The 16,028-nt window shown below is 42.1% G+C and overlaps 1 protein-coding gene across 1 annotated transcript in view; it reads right to left on the minus strand.

The window, feature by feature from the left end:
• Positions 1–14,380, minus strand: part of STMN2 (stathmin 2) — a 31,445-nt gene extending 17,065 nt beyond the window's left edge. The window contains exon 1 of the mRNA XM_083449882.1: positions 14,252–14,380. Within this exon, the coding sequence (XP_083306008.1) occupies positions 14,252–14,270 (19 nt within the window). The 5' untranslated portion in view covers positions 14,271–14,380. The remainder of the gene's footprint in view (positions 1–14,251) is intronic.
• Positions 14,381–16,028: the final 1,648 nt, after the last annotated feature.

Below are 16,028 nucleotides of genomic sequence, written 5' to 3' on the forward strand. Positions count from 1 at the left end.
CTTGCTGAGTCTCTTGCCGGCATATCAGCATGAATTTGCATATGTTATCTTGATGACAATCAGCATGGAATACAGCTGGCATTTTTACGCTGCAAGCTTATCTCTTTAACTGTCTCCATGGCTTTTCTCAAAGAATCCTAGGTATTGTAGTTTAGTGAAGATGCTGATAATTCCCTGTTAGAGATTCCTAGTTCCTGCTTTAGGACTACAGCCCCCAGGGTTCACTGAAGAGCGGGAAAGACTCTTAAACTGGCTTGAGGTAAAGACATCACCAGTGCCCATAATTAGGTCATCATGGTACAAATTTATCTAGAGTGTAATGTCCCCAGGGCTTCTATTATAACATTAAAACACAATATTAAAAAAAGTTTTAAACAATTTACAACCACAAAAAATAAGATGGGTCCTAAAAATATATACCCCCAGGATTCAAAAACCAGAGAAAAGAGGTGTGTTTTCAGCATTCTCCGGAAGCTGTATAATGAAGGTGCCAGACTCAGTTCTGTGGGGAGGGAATTCCACAGCTTAGGGGCCACCACAGAGAATGCCCATTCCCAGGCCACCATCCCAAACCTCTGAGGGTGGAGGAGCTACCAAGAGGGCCCCATCTGCCAATCTCAGCACCCAAGAGGGTCTTTAGAGAAGGAGGTGGTCTTTCAGATATTTGAGGCCAGAGTCTACACTGCTTGGCAGTGGATTCTCAAAGAAGCACCATCTTGCATTTGTCAGCTGTATGAATTAAAGGACTTTCTAAGAATTTGCAGAGAATGTTCATAAATACTGAACTAATTCTGAATAGAGCCAAGGTGGTAGATGTCCATTCAAAGGATCACAAAGGAATTCACAGTAGAAGTTTGCCACATTTTGGAGTTAATTAATACTTCAACTTACTTTACTCTAACCCAGAGACCAGGTACCTCAGGCTGGGAGGACTAGCCTCTCTGTCTGCCCTTCCCAGCCCACACTTCTCCACGACCAGCCCTGTTGCACCTTCTGCTCAAGTGTTTTTGCATGACTGGAATGTGTCCCTGAAATCTGATAAGGCCTTTTACCTTCCTGGATGGAGGATAAAGATGTGTGCATGCATGGGTGGAAACCAGCCTATTGTGCGAAGGTAAAATTCACATTCAGTGACCTGCTTACTTTTGCCTTGGGCTCCACCTCCCACTAGCATGTGGTACCCTCCCAGGAAGTTAGCCAAAGGAAATGCAACCTTGGCTAAAAAACTTTCCACATCCTTTCTCCAGCCTGTGCCAAAACAGCTTAATAAAGCCTAAGTTCTCCTGAAAAATAGTGCCCCAAGACAGAAAATATGTTGACTAAATTCTACACAAGAGCTCCTAAATCAGGGCAACACAATTTGTGACCCATCTAGATACGCTGTTTCCCCAGAGGTATAGAAAACTTCAATTGCTCCTACAAGATTTGCAAAAGAGGTGTCATCAGGCTCCTGCTGGTATTTGATAGCTGATGGGAAATAGTAAAAATACAGTCTGCTTGCAATTTTGAGGCCAGGCAAGCTGAATGGAGCCCACCTGCCATGTAATATATGCCTGCTCGACAGTTGCTTAGCACTACCCCCACCCCAGTGTTTTTACGCTCCCAAGCAGGCAGCAGCAAATCCCTGGTGGGCTATAGGGCTGCATTTAGCTTGGAGGGAGCGATCCCAAGCTGTGTAGGCTTAATTTATCTTTTGAGAGTACTTGATGGATGACACACAATTATATTTAGTAACTTGGAACTGGTGTACAATAGTTTTAAAAACACAAGTCTATGGTTTAGTAATATGCAAGGATATCTAGTACCTGGCAGTAGTTGCTAGTTGGCATGTAATAGTTTTTGACAGTACTGAATGCTGCTGAATAGAATGCAATGAATTTAGTATTTAGAGAGTTGGCAGCTTTTTCTATTTGACAGCTTCCAAAAACTAAACAACCAATAGGTACTAACAATACCAAACCACTCAAAATTCTGATGCAATATTCTCCATTCAAAATATTCCTTTGGAAATCTCATATTTTAAAATTTAAACAGGGAAAACAGGAAATTTGCTGATTCCTTGCGAATATAAGACTGTCTCCAAAATATGTACTGCTAACTAGTCAATCTAGTCAACATGAGATTGAACTATTACCAACAATCTTATTATATATTATTACTGGACTCAATCCTGAGGTCCCATTTGCTCCCATGTTAAGAAGTGGTGGGAAGTTGATTTTTGTGGATTTTTTTCTCTCCTGCGGCCCGTAAATATCTGTTTCAGTGGATTGGAGGAGCCCTTCTGGAACCATGTGGAAGCTGGCTGGAGGGAGATGGATGAGTCAGCCAAAATTACTTCCTTCCCCTTGTTTCAGGTGGAGTTTCCACAAGAGGTGTAGTGGTCTGGGATCATGAGGGGTTGGTGAGTCAAAGACCCATTACTATATTTGCAGCAGGGTCCCAGTGGAGACCCTGTCTCCAATGTTCAAGAGCTGTCATTCATCATGAAATGGGAGTTTTTTTTTAAAAGCTACTGATTGGAGCCAATCAGAGTGAAAGGAGAAGGGTCAGCCAGAGGATTGGCTCCTAGGGTCACCCTATAGGAGGCAAGTGGGAACAACACCAAGGAGGAGTTTTTCTGTATGCCTCCAAACTAAGCATTAAGGAACATTGAAAACACAGGGTGCTTTGGTTTCAAGAGAATGGTGTGCAAATGCTATTATGTACAATGGAACTTCAAGGAAAACACGGCTAAAGTCATTCCAAAATAAGGTACAGGAGCACTCCAAATCATTTGTCCATGTATGCATGCATAAAATAGCAGATCTAGCTGAAAGGAAACATATGGAGATCCCAGCACTGATCTCTGAGATGCACCCCTAATTATTATTATTGTAGAATTTAAAGATTATTGTATAATCTTAAAAGGGACATGGCTGTGAGGGTGTGTGGTTCTGAGGAGACATGGCTGTGACTTATCAAGAAGGGACCCTGCATTTTAAACTTTGCCACTACAATTATACTGGTCTCCACTGGATTTAGGTCCCTTCTGGAAATGGACAAAGTCTTTCTGTTCTTGGAAGGTAACTCTGGATACAACCCACAATGTTAAAAGTTAGGTGTACTTCTGATGTAAATTGATATGATGCTATAGAGATATAGTGTTGTAGAGAATGTGAATGAAGAACCAGAATTGCTTTTGTATGAAGCAAACATTTTTGGACACCTATTTTTAAATGCTTCTTAAAATTAGGGCTATTTGGTTGAATGTTCAGTTGGGCTACCCACATCTTTGAGTTGCTGCTTTAGGGTGTTTATTAGTCTTGCATATCTCCTGCAAGACTGCTATTAACAGCCTCTATTCACCTGGTTAATTTGTTTTGGTGATTTCCTGGAGGCTTGTATGGTCTTCTATTTGTAACACAGACAATATATTTTGTGAATACCATAATAATATGAATACCAAGTCCCAGCTTGCATGTTTTGTAATTATCCTTCACATGCTCACTCATGAGAAGTGTAAAAAATTGAAAGCAGTCACTGCATTTACAAGTATGTCCTATGACCCTTACAAAAGGCCTCAGTAAATATCCCCTCAAAAATCCACAGTGCATGACATAGGGGAGGCATGCCTGTATCCTTTTGTGTTTCTGCCTCTTTTTCTGCTCTTTTAGATGTGGCAGCCATTTTGTATTATTCCAGACACCGCATAGCAGCCATTTTGTGACTGACACCCATGGCCCTTGCTCAAAATTCCAAATGTGCTCACTTGCCCCAAAAGGTTGGTGACCCCTAGAAGATGGAGGTCCATTCTGTAGCATGGATGCTACATGTAGCACAGATCCTTAGGCAGATACATGAGGACCATACTAGAATGGGCATGTCTAATGCTTTGACTTTGTCTTGCATGTTTTTTCCCCCACCTCTGAGATAAAGCATGTAAAGAAACATCGTCTTCTCTTGCTGCTGATGGTTCTTGGTTACAGTTATGTGTCTACTGTACTGTAATGAATTTTTAGTGGGGCGTTTGGGGGCGGTGTTGAGGTATCCTTTGTTATTGCTATTAGTGTTTGGACAATAACGTTGTCTTTGGTAGAAGTTGCCTTGAGCTCTTCAAAAGAACTTGTAAAATGTTTTTAAATAAATAAAGTCATAAGTGGTAAGGAGGGCACCATGTTTCAAAACTGTAGTGGTATTTGTTGGTAGCTGGAGCCCATTAGGTAAGGTTGGTAGAGAGCAGTGATTATTGGTTTGTGGTTTTTTTGTTCTTATTTTTTATCATGTATTTTGTGCTTTTATATTGTGTTTTTATGTTGTGAACCACCCTGAGAACTGTGGGTGGAGGGCAGCGTACACATTTAATGAATAAACAAAACAAAACATGTAAGGCAGAAGGCAAGGAGCCCCAGAGAAGGCAGAGCCACAGACAATGACAAGACACAGCCAACTAACTTTTCCTCCATCCTAATCCCTGCTGAGTTCTACAACAGTAAGGAGGAAGAAACGGATAGGCTGGGCCATGCCCCAACTCCCCGATTGGTAGTAAGCAAGAAGATAGGCAGGTAGGATTTGGCTGAGGGCAGACTGGTGGGGAAGTGCCCCATTTGCCCTAATGGACCAGACTCTTAAAACACCCACACTTAGAAGATTTGCTCAGCCTAAGCAAAGGAAACAGTGGTTGGTTACCACTAGGAGTGGAAAAGAAAGGTACAGACTGAAGCATCACCAATAGGAAGGGAAGCAGGAGGGGAAGAAAATATCTTAGCAGGCATAGGGAGCAATCTAATGCACCCTTTCCACTGGAGTATGTCCCACTGAATTTAGTGATATTTCCTTCTCAGTAGATACACATAGGCTAGTTAGTCACATTTAATTAAGTGGGCCTTACTTCTGAGAACATAGGATCACCCTGTTAACGCAGCCTAAAGTTTAAATAGTGCTTTGTCAGATTCATCCATCTCAAGTGCTCATCCTAACTGAAATACTTCAGGACAATTACAATATATATGTGAGTGTTTTAGGTAAAATAGGAAATTTACACTGCAACCAGCTAAAGATAAATTGTTATATATACAATTACTGAAATTGGGTGTGTGGCATGGACAGAACTGCCATTTTTATCTGAGTCACATTAAAGTCTTTGATATGTTCCTAGCAATTTTCTGCTTTTAGTTTTGTTCTTCTCATGACAATTATCTCAAAAATCCGTTTTAGTTATGGCTGATTGGAATACAACCTTTAAAAGCAGTCTTTGCAAATTAATCTGAATAGATCAAGTAAAAATACACTTGCATTTAATAGTACCATTAAAAAACCAGATGACTGAAAGAGCTACTTATTTTTAAGAAAATAATCCTCATAATATGACATAATCTTCAAATGTCATTTTCAGTATATTGCATGAAAATATTATTCCAAAACTCAAAATAGTAATTATTAATGTCACTTTTCTGCTCCCACAAATTCTATTGTGTTCTGACACAGCTGCACAATCAATATCAAATGTACGAAGTGGCACAGGGTGAAATTAAATCCTGGTTCTGTTTTCGGATTGCCCTAAGATATCCTAACAAAAAAAATTCTTATCAGCTTAGAAAATGGCTGGCTTAGAAACATGCATATACTTCAGGCTGTCATGTGAGCAGGATATAAAAGCTTATCATCATAATTCTACATGAGGCAAAATATGGTTCTTCAGAAAGGTCCATAGTTCAGCCTGAAGCGGCAAGGCAGAAATGGGTATACTAGCCCTTACATGCACAGCGTATAAAGTGAGAGTGTTTAACATTAAGCTTGTGTAAGTAGAACTATGTGACTTGGCTCTAAAGTAGTGTCTGGAGATGGGCGTTAACTGCTTTCAGAGTTGGAAGTGATACAATAAGACATTTTGCTTTCCACAAAATGTTCCACAGTATGCACACTCATACCCACAGTCAACTGTATTCAGAGGTTTTGCATATTTTGAGAAATGCAGGTGCTTTGGTATAGGTATTGTTGCCTATTACTACTACTACTACTACTACTACTACTACTACTACATTATTTATTATTTATACCCCTGCCCATCTAGCTGGGTTTCCCCAGCCACTCTGGGCGGCTCCCAACAGAATTAAAAGCATTATAAAACATAATAAAACATCAAATGTTAAACACTTCCCTAAACAGGGCTGCCTTCAGATGTCTTCTAAAAGTCAGATAGTTGTTTATTGCCTTGACATCTGATGGGAGGGTGTTCCACAGGGTTAGGGCTTTAAAGGTCAAGTATGCATGTTCATATTTTATGTTCCATTATCTATGACCTCTAGGCCATGGGCCTGATGTGGCCTGCCATAGCTCGTTCTAGCAGAGGTGGGCAGGAGGGGTGCAGGGAGGAGAGCAAGAGATATGGCAACCATGGGAGAAGAGCTTTGAAGGTGTAGATCAGTCCAACTGCTAGTTGACCTGATCTGTAATTTCAGAGGTGTCCCTTGGGCCATTGACCAACAGAAAGAAAGACTTGTGTGAAACTCTGGACAGCTGGTACCACTTAATGTTGACTAGGGGCCACTATCCTGTGTAGTCCAACAACACATGGAAGACCACATGTGGTTGTGATTATGATTGTGGACATTGTATTATGATGCCTAAGTATTTTCTTCCTTGAATACATAACTTTTCAGTTATGTAAAGAACTTGGATGCCATTTTGGTTGAAGTCAACAACAAGAATATATTTGGCTTCACAGATCAAATCAGCCTGTCTCCAGATTTCAGCATGGGTCATTCCAACATCCTCACTAATTTGTTGCCAGTTTGCTTTTGTTTGACATAATTCCTATGGGATATATGGTGGTCCAAAAGAATAGTCACAGAGCTGTGTCTTTAATCATCTGTCTGCCCCAATCACATGCAAAGAATGGAAGTCTGAGTTATAGTGAGGAATGCTGAACCCTTTGCTTATTACTATTTTTGCTGTTGTAAGTTGCTTTGGGTTGCCTTGGGTAAGATAAAAAGACTAGCAAATTTAATAAATACGACTACTGAAATTTGTTTTATATTATAAATGTATATTTTTTTGGGATGGGTTTGATTTTATATAGAGACAGACTGCTTTAGTTTCATTAGCTAGCACCTTTGAAGAATATTTTGGAGAAAAATAATCAAATGGATGATGACCTAGTGTGCCACTGCTAGGGTACAGAGTGTAGGACTCTGGTTCAAATTCCTGCTTTTTGCCACAAAATTATTGGGTGTCTATGGGCCTGCCATTATGCCTCCCTTCAGATGTTATGGCACCAGACCCATGTCCCAGTTGCACAGAAAAATAATATCCAGGTAGGTAGCTGTGTTGTTCTGACGCAGTTGAAATAAATAAAAATAAAAATAAAAATTGTCCAGTAGAACCTTAGAGACCAACTAAGTTTGTTCTGGGTATAAGCTTTTGTGTGCATGAAGAAGTGTGCATGCACACGAACGTTTATACCCAGAAGAAATTCGTCTCTAAGGTGCTATTCTACACGCGGGTGGCGCTGTGGGTAAAACCTCAGCGCCTAGGACTTGACGATCGCATGGTCGGCGGTTCGAATCCCCGCGGGGGGGTGAGCTCCTTCGTTCGGTCCCAGCTCCTGCCCACATAGCAGTTCGAAAGCACCCTTAAGTGCAAGTAGATAAATAGGTACCGCTTTATAGCAGGAAGGTAAATGGCGTTTCCGTGTGCCACGTGACCCGCTGGCCACGTGACCCGGAAGTGTCTGCGGACAGCGCTGGCTCCCGGCCTATAGAGTGAGATGAGCGCACAACCCTAGAGTCTGTCAAGACTGGCCCGTACGGGCAGGGGTACCTTTACCTTTACCTTTAAGGTGCTATTGGACATTTTTTTTAATTTATTTAGAAAAATAATATGGCTGTGTAGATATGATTTTTAACAGCAAAACATCTCCTTGGGTAAGGAATGTAGGAGCCTCACTCTGACTGCCACCTACCTTTCTACAACCCCTCTCTCAATGTGCTTTCCCCCCACAGTCAAGCTCATTTCCAATATCTGAGCTCAACAGAGGAAGATTCCCCCCACAGTATGTGTACATCATATGTTGTTAGACTCCACCACCCCAAACTATGGGCTATGCTGGCTGGGGCTCATGGAAGCTGATGTCCCACAATCTCTCAAGGGTACCACACTGGCTACCGCTGATGTAGAGGAGAGTTGGAGAACCACTTTATAATGCTCCTTTAAATGTGGACCATCTCATTTTCTCTGGAAATGGAGCAGATATATGTTTAAATAGATGATCTCTGCCCCTGCCCAGGATAAATGTGAATAGGGCTTGTTCTCTGTCATGAGTGGCTTGAAGGAAGGCCAAGGCAGAAACCTAATAACCAAGTACTGTATAAATCAGGGGTCGGGAACCTGTAGACCACTAGATGCTGCTGAACCAAAAACTCCCATCAGCCCCAGCAAGCATGGCCAATGGCTAGGGATGATGGGAGCTGTTGTTCAGCAACATTAGTAGGGCCACAGGTTCCCCAACCTTGATATAAATAGTAAGGAAACATTACAAACACAACTTGCAACTGCTTATAACTCAGACAGAAACCAATTTCAAATTTTAGTACAGAATTGTATAAAGCTGGGGGGGGGGGGAATGACTGGAAACCAGTAACAACTAGGTATCTGAGACTTCTCTGGCCTTGCCATATGACACAGCTTCTGGATTCCAGAGACCAGAACAAGCCAAAAGAGATTTTAGGACTATACATACTCTCTAATCCTCAGTTACACATGTTGTTGTTGTTTTATTAATTATATAGACAATTATATTCAGAAGTGTGTACTGGCTTTGGATCATTATTTTCTTATGTTTTTATCGAGAGAGCAGGCTCCTATAGATTTGGCAACAGGAACTCCTTGACACTTTCTGAAGACTGAATTACTAGTCTTTAAAAACAAAGTTGAACAATATAAGCATGAATACCAAAGAACAGTGGACATTCTGAGAAAAATACTAGCATTCTTGTTCCGTTTTAGGCCAAATTCTGCCCTACTATTTTGTGCAAGCGACACATTTATTACAGTTATCAGCACATTTTTGTAAAACTGGCTATGATTTAGAAATCAAACCATGAAATAAAGCTGAAGTGCTGAAGATATGGTTTGAGGGTTATGACCTAAGACATTTCCCCACATTAAACCCAATATTCTAATAAATTCACATTAATGATGCTGGTAGATGAGACACAATCCATTAGCCTGTATCTGTCTAGGCACTTAAGCATGTGGTTGTCTAGCATCATGTGCCATAACCTAGTGAAGCTTTTAGACTGGAAAGCAATGAACATGCGCCTGTCAGAATTTAGCTCTTTTAAATTCCATTGATTTCAGTGTGAGTGTTGTGTATGTGCTTAAATCTCTCTCCCGTTTAAATCAGTGGCACTAAAAAAGTGCTTAAATTTGGCTGTTCTTGATGTATTTAGAATAAAAGCTGTGGCAGTTTGCAAAGAAATGATATAGTTAGGTTTTGACAGGAAAAACATAACCAAAGCAGCAACAAATTGTCATGGGAGATGCAAAAACCCCCTTCAGATATGCATCAATATTCCTAGAAAATAGGGAACTATACATGTTTTTACTTAAACATTTTACATCCCCCTTTATCTTAAAATTGGGCAGCTTCCAACAGCTTTAAAAATACATAAAAGATAAGTGCAATACATTAATAAAAATGAGATATTAAAACACTGTAATTTAACAAATCGAAGATCACAACCAGCTTCTATGGTAGAATAAAAGGTGCATTGAACAGGAATGGCTTAGCTGGTCTCAAGATGGCAGATAGTGAACTTTTCTAAGTATGGGGCCACCACTTTTAAGGCTCCTTCTCCAGTACGAGTATTTGCTCATAATTAACAGTAAGCACCTTAGCCCTAAGTGCAATTTAACTGGAAGTAAACCAGCTCAATTGTTGGCTAACTATAGCCTTCATGTTCAAAGGCTTGGTAACAACAGATGGTGGGACAAAGAGTTGGTGATAGCCATCACCAACTCTTCCTGGTAAGATTTTACAGTAGGAGTAGTCATCCTCCAGATCACATGTTTGAACTCAAAACTCCCTTCAGTCCCAGCCAGCATGGCCAATCGTCAGAATAATGAGACTTGTAGTCCAGCAACATCTGGAGGGCCACAAATTCCAGCACCCTGTTTTGCAGGCATTTACAGAATGCCAGACTAGATGGGCTTATTCCAGCAAGCTGCCTCCTTATTGTAATCTCACATAGAAAGAGAATTCCTCTGACATGTACAGCTTTCTTAACTTTCCAACTCAACACCCATTGCTCACTCTGACCTATATTTTAGTAGGAGTAGGGCTTCTAGGTCTGAACATCTGCCCCTGGCACATTTCTTTGAAAATCAGTAACTGGTGAGGACCTCTGTGCTGAGCTGAAATGACCAGAATTCATGCAGTTCTTGGAAAGCTAGTATTTTAATGTCAGGACCCATGTATGACGGAAAGTCAGCCTAAACCATTAAATAATGCTATACATCTGTTGTCAAATCAGTGCCTAGTTCTTAATCTATTCATTGATCCATTTTCTGTGGAAGTATACATCCCGCAGTGCAATTATTTGTCTTAAAAATAATTGACAGCCTTCCAGCTTAATGAGAACCAAGTGTTTCTCTCCCACACTGAGATGAGGACTGCATATCTGCGTTCCTTCTGGAATAGCAACTCTACTTCCCTACCCTAGGACATTAATCAGAGAATTTTTCAACTGATATAGGAGTCGCCCCCACCTCTCCCCTAGAACTCTGGTGCCATTACAGGCTTAAGTTCAACAGATACAGCTTTCCCATCACTGCATCTTTTAGTGAGAAAAGGCAAAGAGCCTCAGTGAGGAAACAAGATGACAACCATACCCAGTGGGAGGGGGAACAGATGGATTATATTTTAGCTACCAAAACATTCTTTCAAATTTGCATGTGTAAACAACTGAAAATAATTTTGCATAAGCAGTTTTTCACTAGGGATGTTTAGAGGAGATACAAAAGCCATCTTCAAATATTTGAAGGGTTGCCACATAGACAATGGAGCAAATACGTTTTCTGCTGCTCCCCAGGGTGGGGCCTGAACCATTGGGTCCAAATTACAAGAGAAAGGATTTAGACTAAACGTCAGGAAGAGCCTCCTGATGGTTTCTGCTGTTTGGCAACAGAACAGACTGTCTCAGGAGGTGGTGGACTCTCCTTCATCAAAGGTTTTGAAGAAGAGGCTGGGCAGCCACCTTGGGACATGGCTCAGTGGTGGAACATCTGCTCCCCATGCAGAAGGTTCCACATTCAATCCCAGGCATCTCCAGGTGGGCCTGGGAAAGACCCTTGTCTGAAACCAGGCTTGTCAGTGTAGACAATACTGAGTCTGATGGACCAATGGACTCAGTATAGGACAGCTTCCTCTGTTCTAATATTCAAAATATTTTGGGGGAAGAGCTGCAGCTCACTGGTAGACCATCTCCTTTACATGCAGAGGGTCTTGTGTACAATGCCTGACATCTCCAGGTAGGGCTGGGTGAGAACCCTGTTTGAAAACCTTAAGAACCATGGCCCGTCAGGGTAGACAATGCAGAATTAGATGGACCAATGGTCTAACTCAGTCTAAGGCAGCTTCCTAGTTCCTATGTTCCTTTCAATGATGCTTTAGCAATGAATCTCTGCATTGGCAGGATGATCTCAGAGGTCTCTTTCAGTTGTATGATTCCATGACTTCAGTTCAATTTTTTAATTTTTAAAAAAAAACTGAAAATGAAGATGTTATTGTCTATGCGGCAATGCAGTTACTCATGAGGGAGTTTTAAGAATAAGGCACTGCATTTATTTATGCTAGCAGACAATACCCTTGGTAAGTAAGTAAGGCAGGCCTGAATAGTGGAGTGACTAGGAAGGGTCTATTAATCATCAGGGTTAATCGGCAGCCGCTAGTGACTGCCACCATCTCACCTGCATTGGATTCATGAAATCCTCCTTTGCCAAACCCTGAAGATCCCTTGCTGGCTGTGGCTATGGAATCCTGAACAGGGGCCTTCTGCAGTGACCAGTCTCTGACTGACTACAAATTATCAATACTGATTACCCGATTGCAGCATTGGGGAGGAGTGGGAAGGGGATGAGGCCAGACTCCTGTCTGGCTGCATTGGCATAAACAGCTGTCTCATGCCCATCCCTCAGGAATAACAAAGCCCTCTGCCAGTGGGCTGGAGTGGCTTCCTGCAGCAACGAGCACCTCGAACCCAAAAGAAAGAAGCCTTTAAGGAGTGGGGCTCAGTGAGCATCCGTATTAATTTTGGACAAGTGAGAGTGCAGCAAATGAGCAAGATTCCTAGGTGACAAGGCTTTTGTTTGCAAGAGGGAGGACCAGGGGGAAGGGAAAAAAAGAAATATGATCTCTCCCCAAGTTGCCTGTGTGTCAGTTGGTATTTTTAGGGGGGAAATCGGCACCCCCTTATAATATATTGGTTTCAATTTTTGCAAAAGGTGGAGAAAAGAATTGGATATTTTAAAAAGCCATTTCAAGATGTGTGATGCTGGTCGCCAAACCGTCTCCCTTCACTTCCCCAGTACCCACCGCGCCCTTCACTGCAATATCTGTTTTCTCCACCATAAAGCAGTTTTATTGCAGACTCAGTTTTGGGATGGAGAGGAAAAAGTCAGAGAAAGAGAGAGAAGGGGAGAAGGAAAGAGGGATCAGTGGGGCAAGAGGAAAGGAAAGCCCGTGGCTCTCTTCCAAACGATGCTAAATAAATAAATCAGGAGATTATACTGACTTCAACAATAACCTTTCTTGGTATAAATTCCGAAAACACAGCTAGCTATGATCTTTCTTCCCCGACCTGCAGTCCTGACTGCTGGAGAGCTCTGGGTGAGCACTGCAATGAACCTCTTTTCAGATGCGGAGGGAGGTTGGGTGCGGTGCAGGGGTGTGGCTGGGGGGCTGCTGAGTCTACATGTGTGTGCGTGGAGAGGGGGATTTGCTTCTGCTTTCAACGAGACAAAATGAAAACAAGGTCGCTGGAGGCATTACAGCAGGTGGGGCAATTCTAGCGGGGTGGGGAGAAGGAAGAGGTAGAGGTTTGTAATCCAGTGACCTACTTTCCCCCCCTCTCCCCCCAACAATCTGGCTACTAAAAGAACCAGCCTCTAGAGATCAAGGGGGTCGGAGAGGTTGCTGCAGAAGCAAACAACTGGAAGGGAGCGGAAAACCGATGCTGATAAGCAATAGCTGCAATTTGGAAAGGGTGAAGTGCCTTTTCTTTCCTGTCCTCCAGCCCCTTCTTTTTTCTCCCTTGCTAGCTGAGCGTTGGGAGTGGGTGGGAGAGAAAAAAAAGCAGGGGAGGGGGAGGATTCCCCAGTGCGCCTGTGACTAGGCAGCAGCAGCAGCAGCAACAACGATATGGGTGGGGTCGCTCTGCATTGTGTCGGGCTGCTGGAGTCTGTGGCGTCGCTCTCTCTGCAGGTGCGCTCTCGCCGGGAACGCCCGGAGCAACGGCTGCATGACAGCCTTACACAAAGAAAGCCAAGGCGACCGCAACCCTAAACCCCCACCCTACAACGGGGGTAAAAGGGAGGAAAAACACGTACACCACCCGTCCATCTTTAACACAAAGGCAGCGCAACCTAATTCTTAAACCCCTTCTTCACTTCCTCTTTACGCAATAAAGATAGTTGGATTTAATGCCGTCTCCATCTAATTCAAAAAGGCTGACCAATTTCAAGTCGAAAAGGACTGGTCAGTTTCCCCCAATGCATTCTCCTAAACTCGCACCCCCTCCGGTTGCAAGCACCAGGCGATGAGCAGGGCGTGATTTTAGGAGGCTGGAAACAACTCCGCATAAAACACAGAATAACTTGTTCCTTTTTGCCACACGCCAGTCCCAGAAAAGTGCTCTGGAAATGGTTTACCTGACCCAAAACACTAAAGCAGACCGCTAGAATTGCAATCGGATTGCGCTGTTAATACTCCGGATGAACTGATTTGTTGCTAGGGGTGTAAAACAATCGAAGTGGATTTTTCTTTTTAAAAGTAAACCAGAGACTTATAAGGAACCCTCAAATTCTCAGCTGCTTCCAGGTTTTGGCTGTAAAAAAACAACAAAAAACAACAACCCAAGGAGAATAATAGAAATAAAAACAGTATTTTTGATTATAAGTATTATCAGCGCTCCGTCAGCACCACGGACAGCAGATTTCTAGAATAGAGCAGCTATTATACAGGATGAAGACAAAAGAGATGGTACTATTTCCTTACCCATTGCAGTTTTAGCCATTGTGAGGTGTACAGACGCTCAGAGGTTGTGAAGGCAAAGAGGTCCAGCTACAGCAGTGGAGGGAGAGAGAGAGAAGACTAAGGCACTGAGTCAGCAGAGTGGGGCTGTGCAAAAGAAAGAGCAAGAGGCAGGAGCCCATGAATAATTATCACTCCTCTATCCAAGCAGATTGGCTCGAGAGGTCCCCTGACATGACTCCTGCAGAGCTAGAATCTCCAAGCATTAAATATTGATCTGCCAGTGGTGATGGAGTATAAAGTGCCAGAATGCAGTTTGAAATGGAAATTGGCTCTTGAATGCTGCTACCCCCCTTTCGCTTTCATTTCAGTGGTACATTCCATGTCAAATGCTTAATGTCTTACATGAAAAGCCTATTGGTCTTGAAATCTCTGGCTGTTGCTACCTGTAAAACATGCACAAATGCACTTTAACACGTTTTATGGTACTAATAGGAGGAAGCAGGGGAGAACATTAAACAAAAATTACCTAGTATTATAGCTGATTTTGCGCCCATGCAGTGGAATTATATATATATTGGCTGTAATCCTATGTACATTATCCTGTGAGTAAGGCCTATGGAGGTCAGGGAGACCTACCTCTGAGTAGACATGCATCGGATTTCATTGTGAGTGTATTGTTAACACCAATAGTTCACTGCTTTTTAATGTGTTTTGGTTTGCTCTTATAAACTCTTCTTGTTATCATGCATATCATAAAAATAGCAAGTGGCCAAGAACTGAAAAAAGCAAAGTGTGGGATCATCACTGCAAGCTTACAAAATAAGAATAGAAAATATGAAGTTTGACATCCACATTGTTAAGAAATATAGAATGATAAGGCAGAGAAAGTGCGATGACTCCCAAATTCATTAACGGTAAATGTACAGCTTCATTTGCTTATGTACAGTATGTGTCTGAAATTTGGGAACCGGGGAAATTCTATTGTGAAGCCAGTGTGGGACAAGAATGAACCTGTTCTTTCCTCTTCTGCGGTGTGGTGACAATGGAGAAATAATATTTTATTGGAATGTGGGCGGGATCAGTGCTATCCTCTATTCCATTAGTGTGAAAAGAACTGTTAGCTAGATGGAGTGTGTATAAACCATAGGGTTTTTAAAATGAAGAATGGAAATGGCCTATTCACCACTGTCTTCTAGTAATTTAGTACTCTAAAAAATATAGGATCATTGCTGGGGGTGGTGGGTATTAGGTTTCACATGGGCCAACTATCGTGGATAAGAAAGTGGCAGAGCTTGGCCTGAGACTAGCAAATATAAATATAAGCAGCTGAGATATTGCAAAATGATCAGAATATAATCCTGAGGGGGAAAATGTGTTTCAAGTGACTCTGCATCTCTCTTGTTCTCTCTGATGCAATTATATATCCAGGTGATGATAATTATCTGATTTAATTTCTGCTGCCATGTTTCCCTTCCTTTGTCACAACTAAGCACTAATGTGATTGCCAAAAGGGCTGTGTGTGTGTGTGTGTGTGTGTGTGAGAGAGAGAGAGAGAGAGAGAGAGAGAAGGACTTTCCCTCCTCCCTTCTGATCCAATAGAGCAAAAACATCAATTTGTGCTTTCACCTGATAATTTGTGTTGGAGAGAATTGAAATTCATGTAAGATACAGACTCAAAGATGCTGTGCTAGAAAGGACTATGAACACAGCTTTGGTGAGCTAAGAACTAATACCAGTGATGTTCTTTCTTTTGTACTATTTGATAGTCAAAGCGATGGCATTAAGTAGTACCCTGAGA

Source organism: Podarcis tiliguerta, assembly GCF_965153285.1.
Source record: "Podarcis tiliguerta genome assembly, chromosome: 7".
Taxonomy (NCBI): Eukaryota; Metazoa; Chordata; class Lepidosauria; order Squamata; family Lacertidae; genus Podarcis; species Podarcis tiliguerta.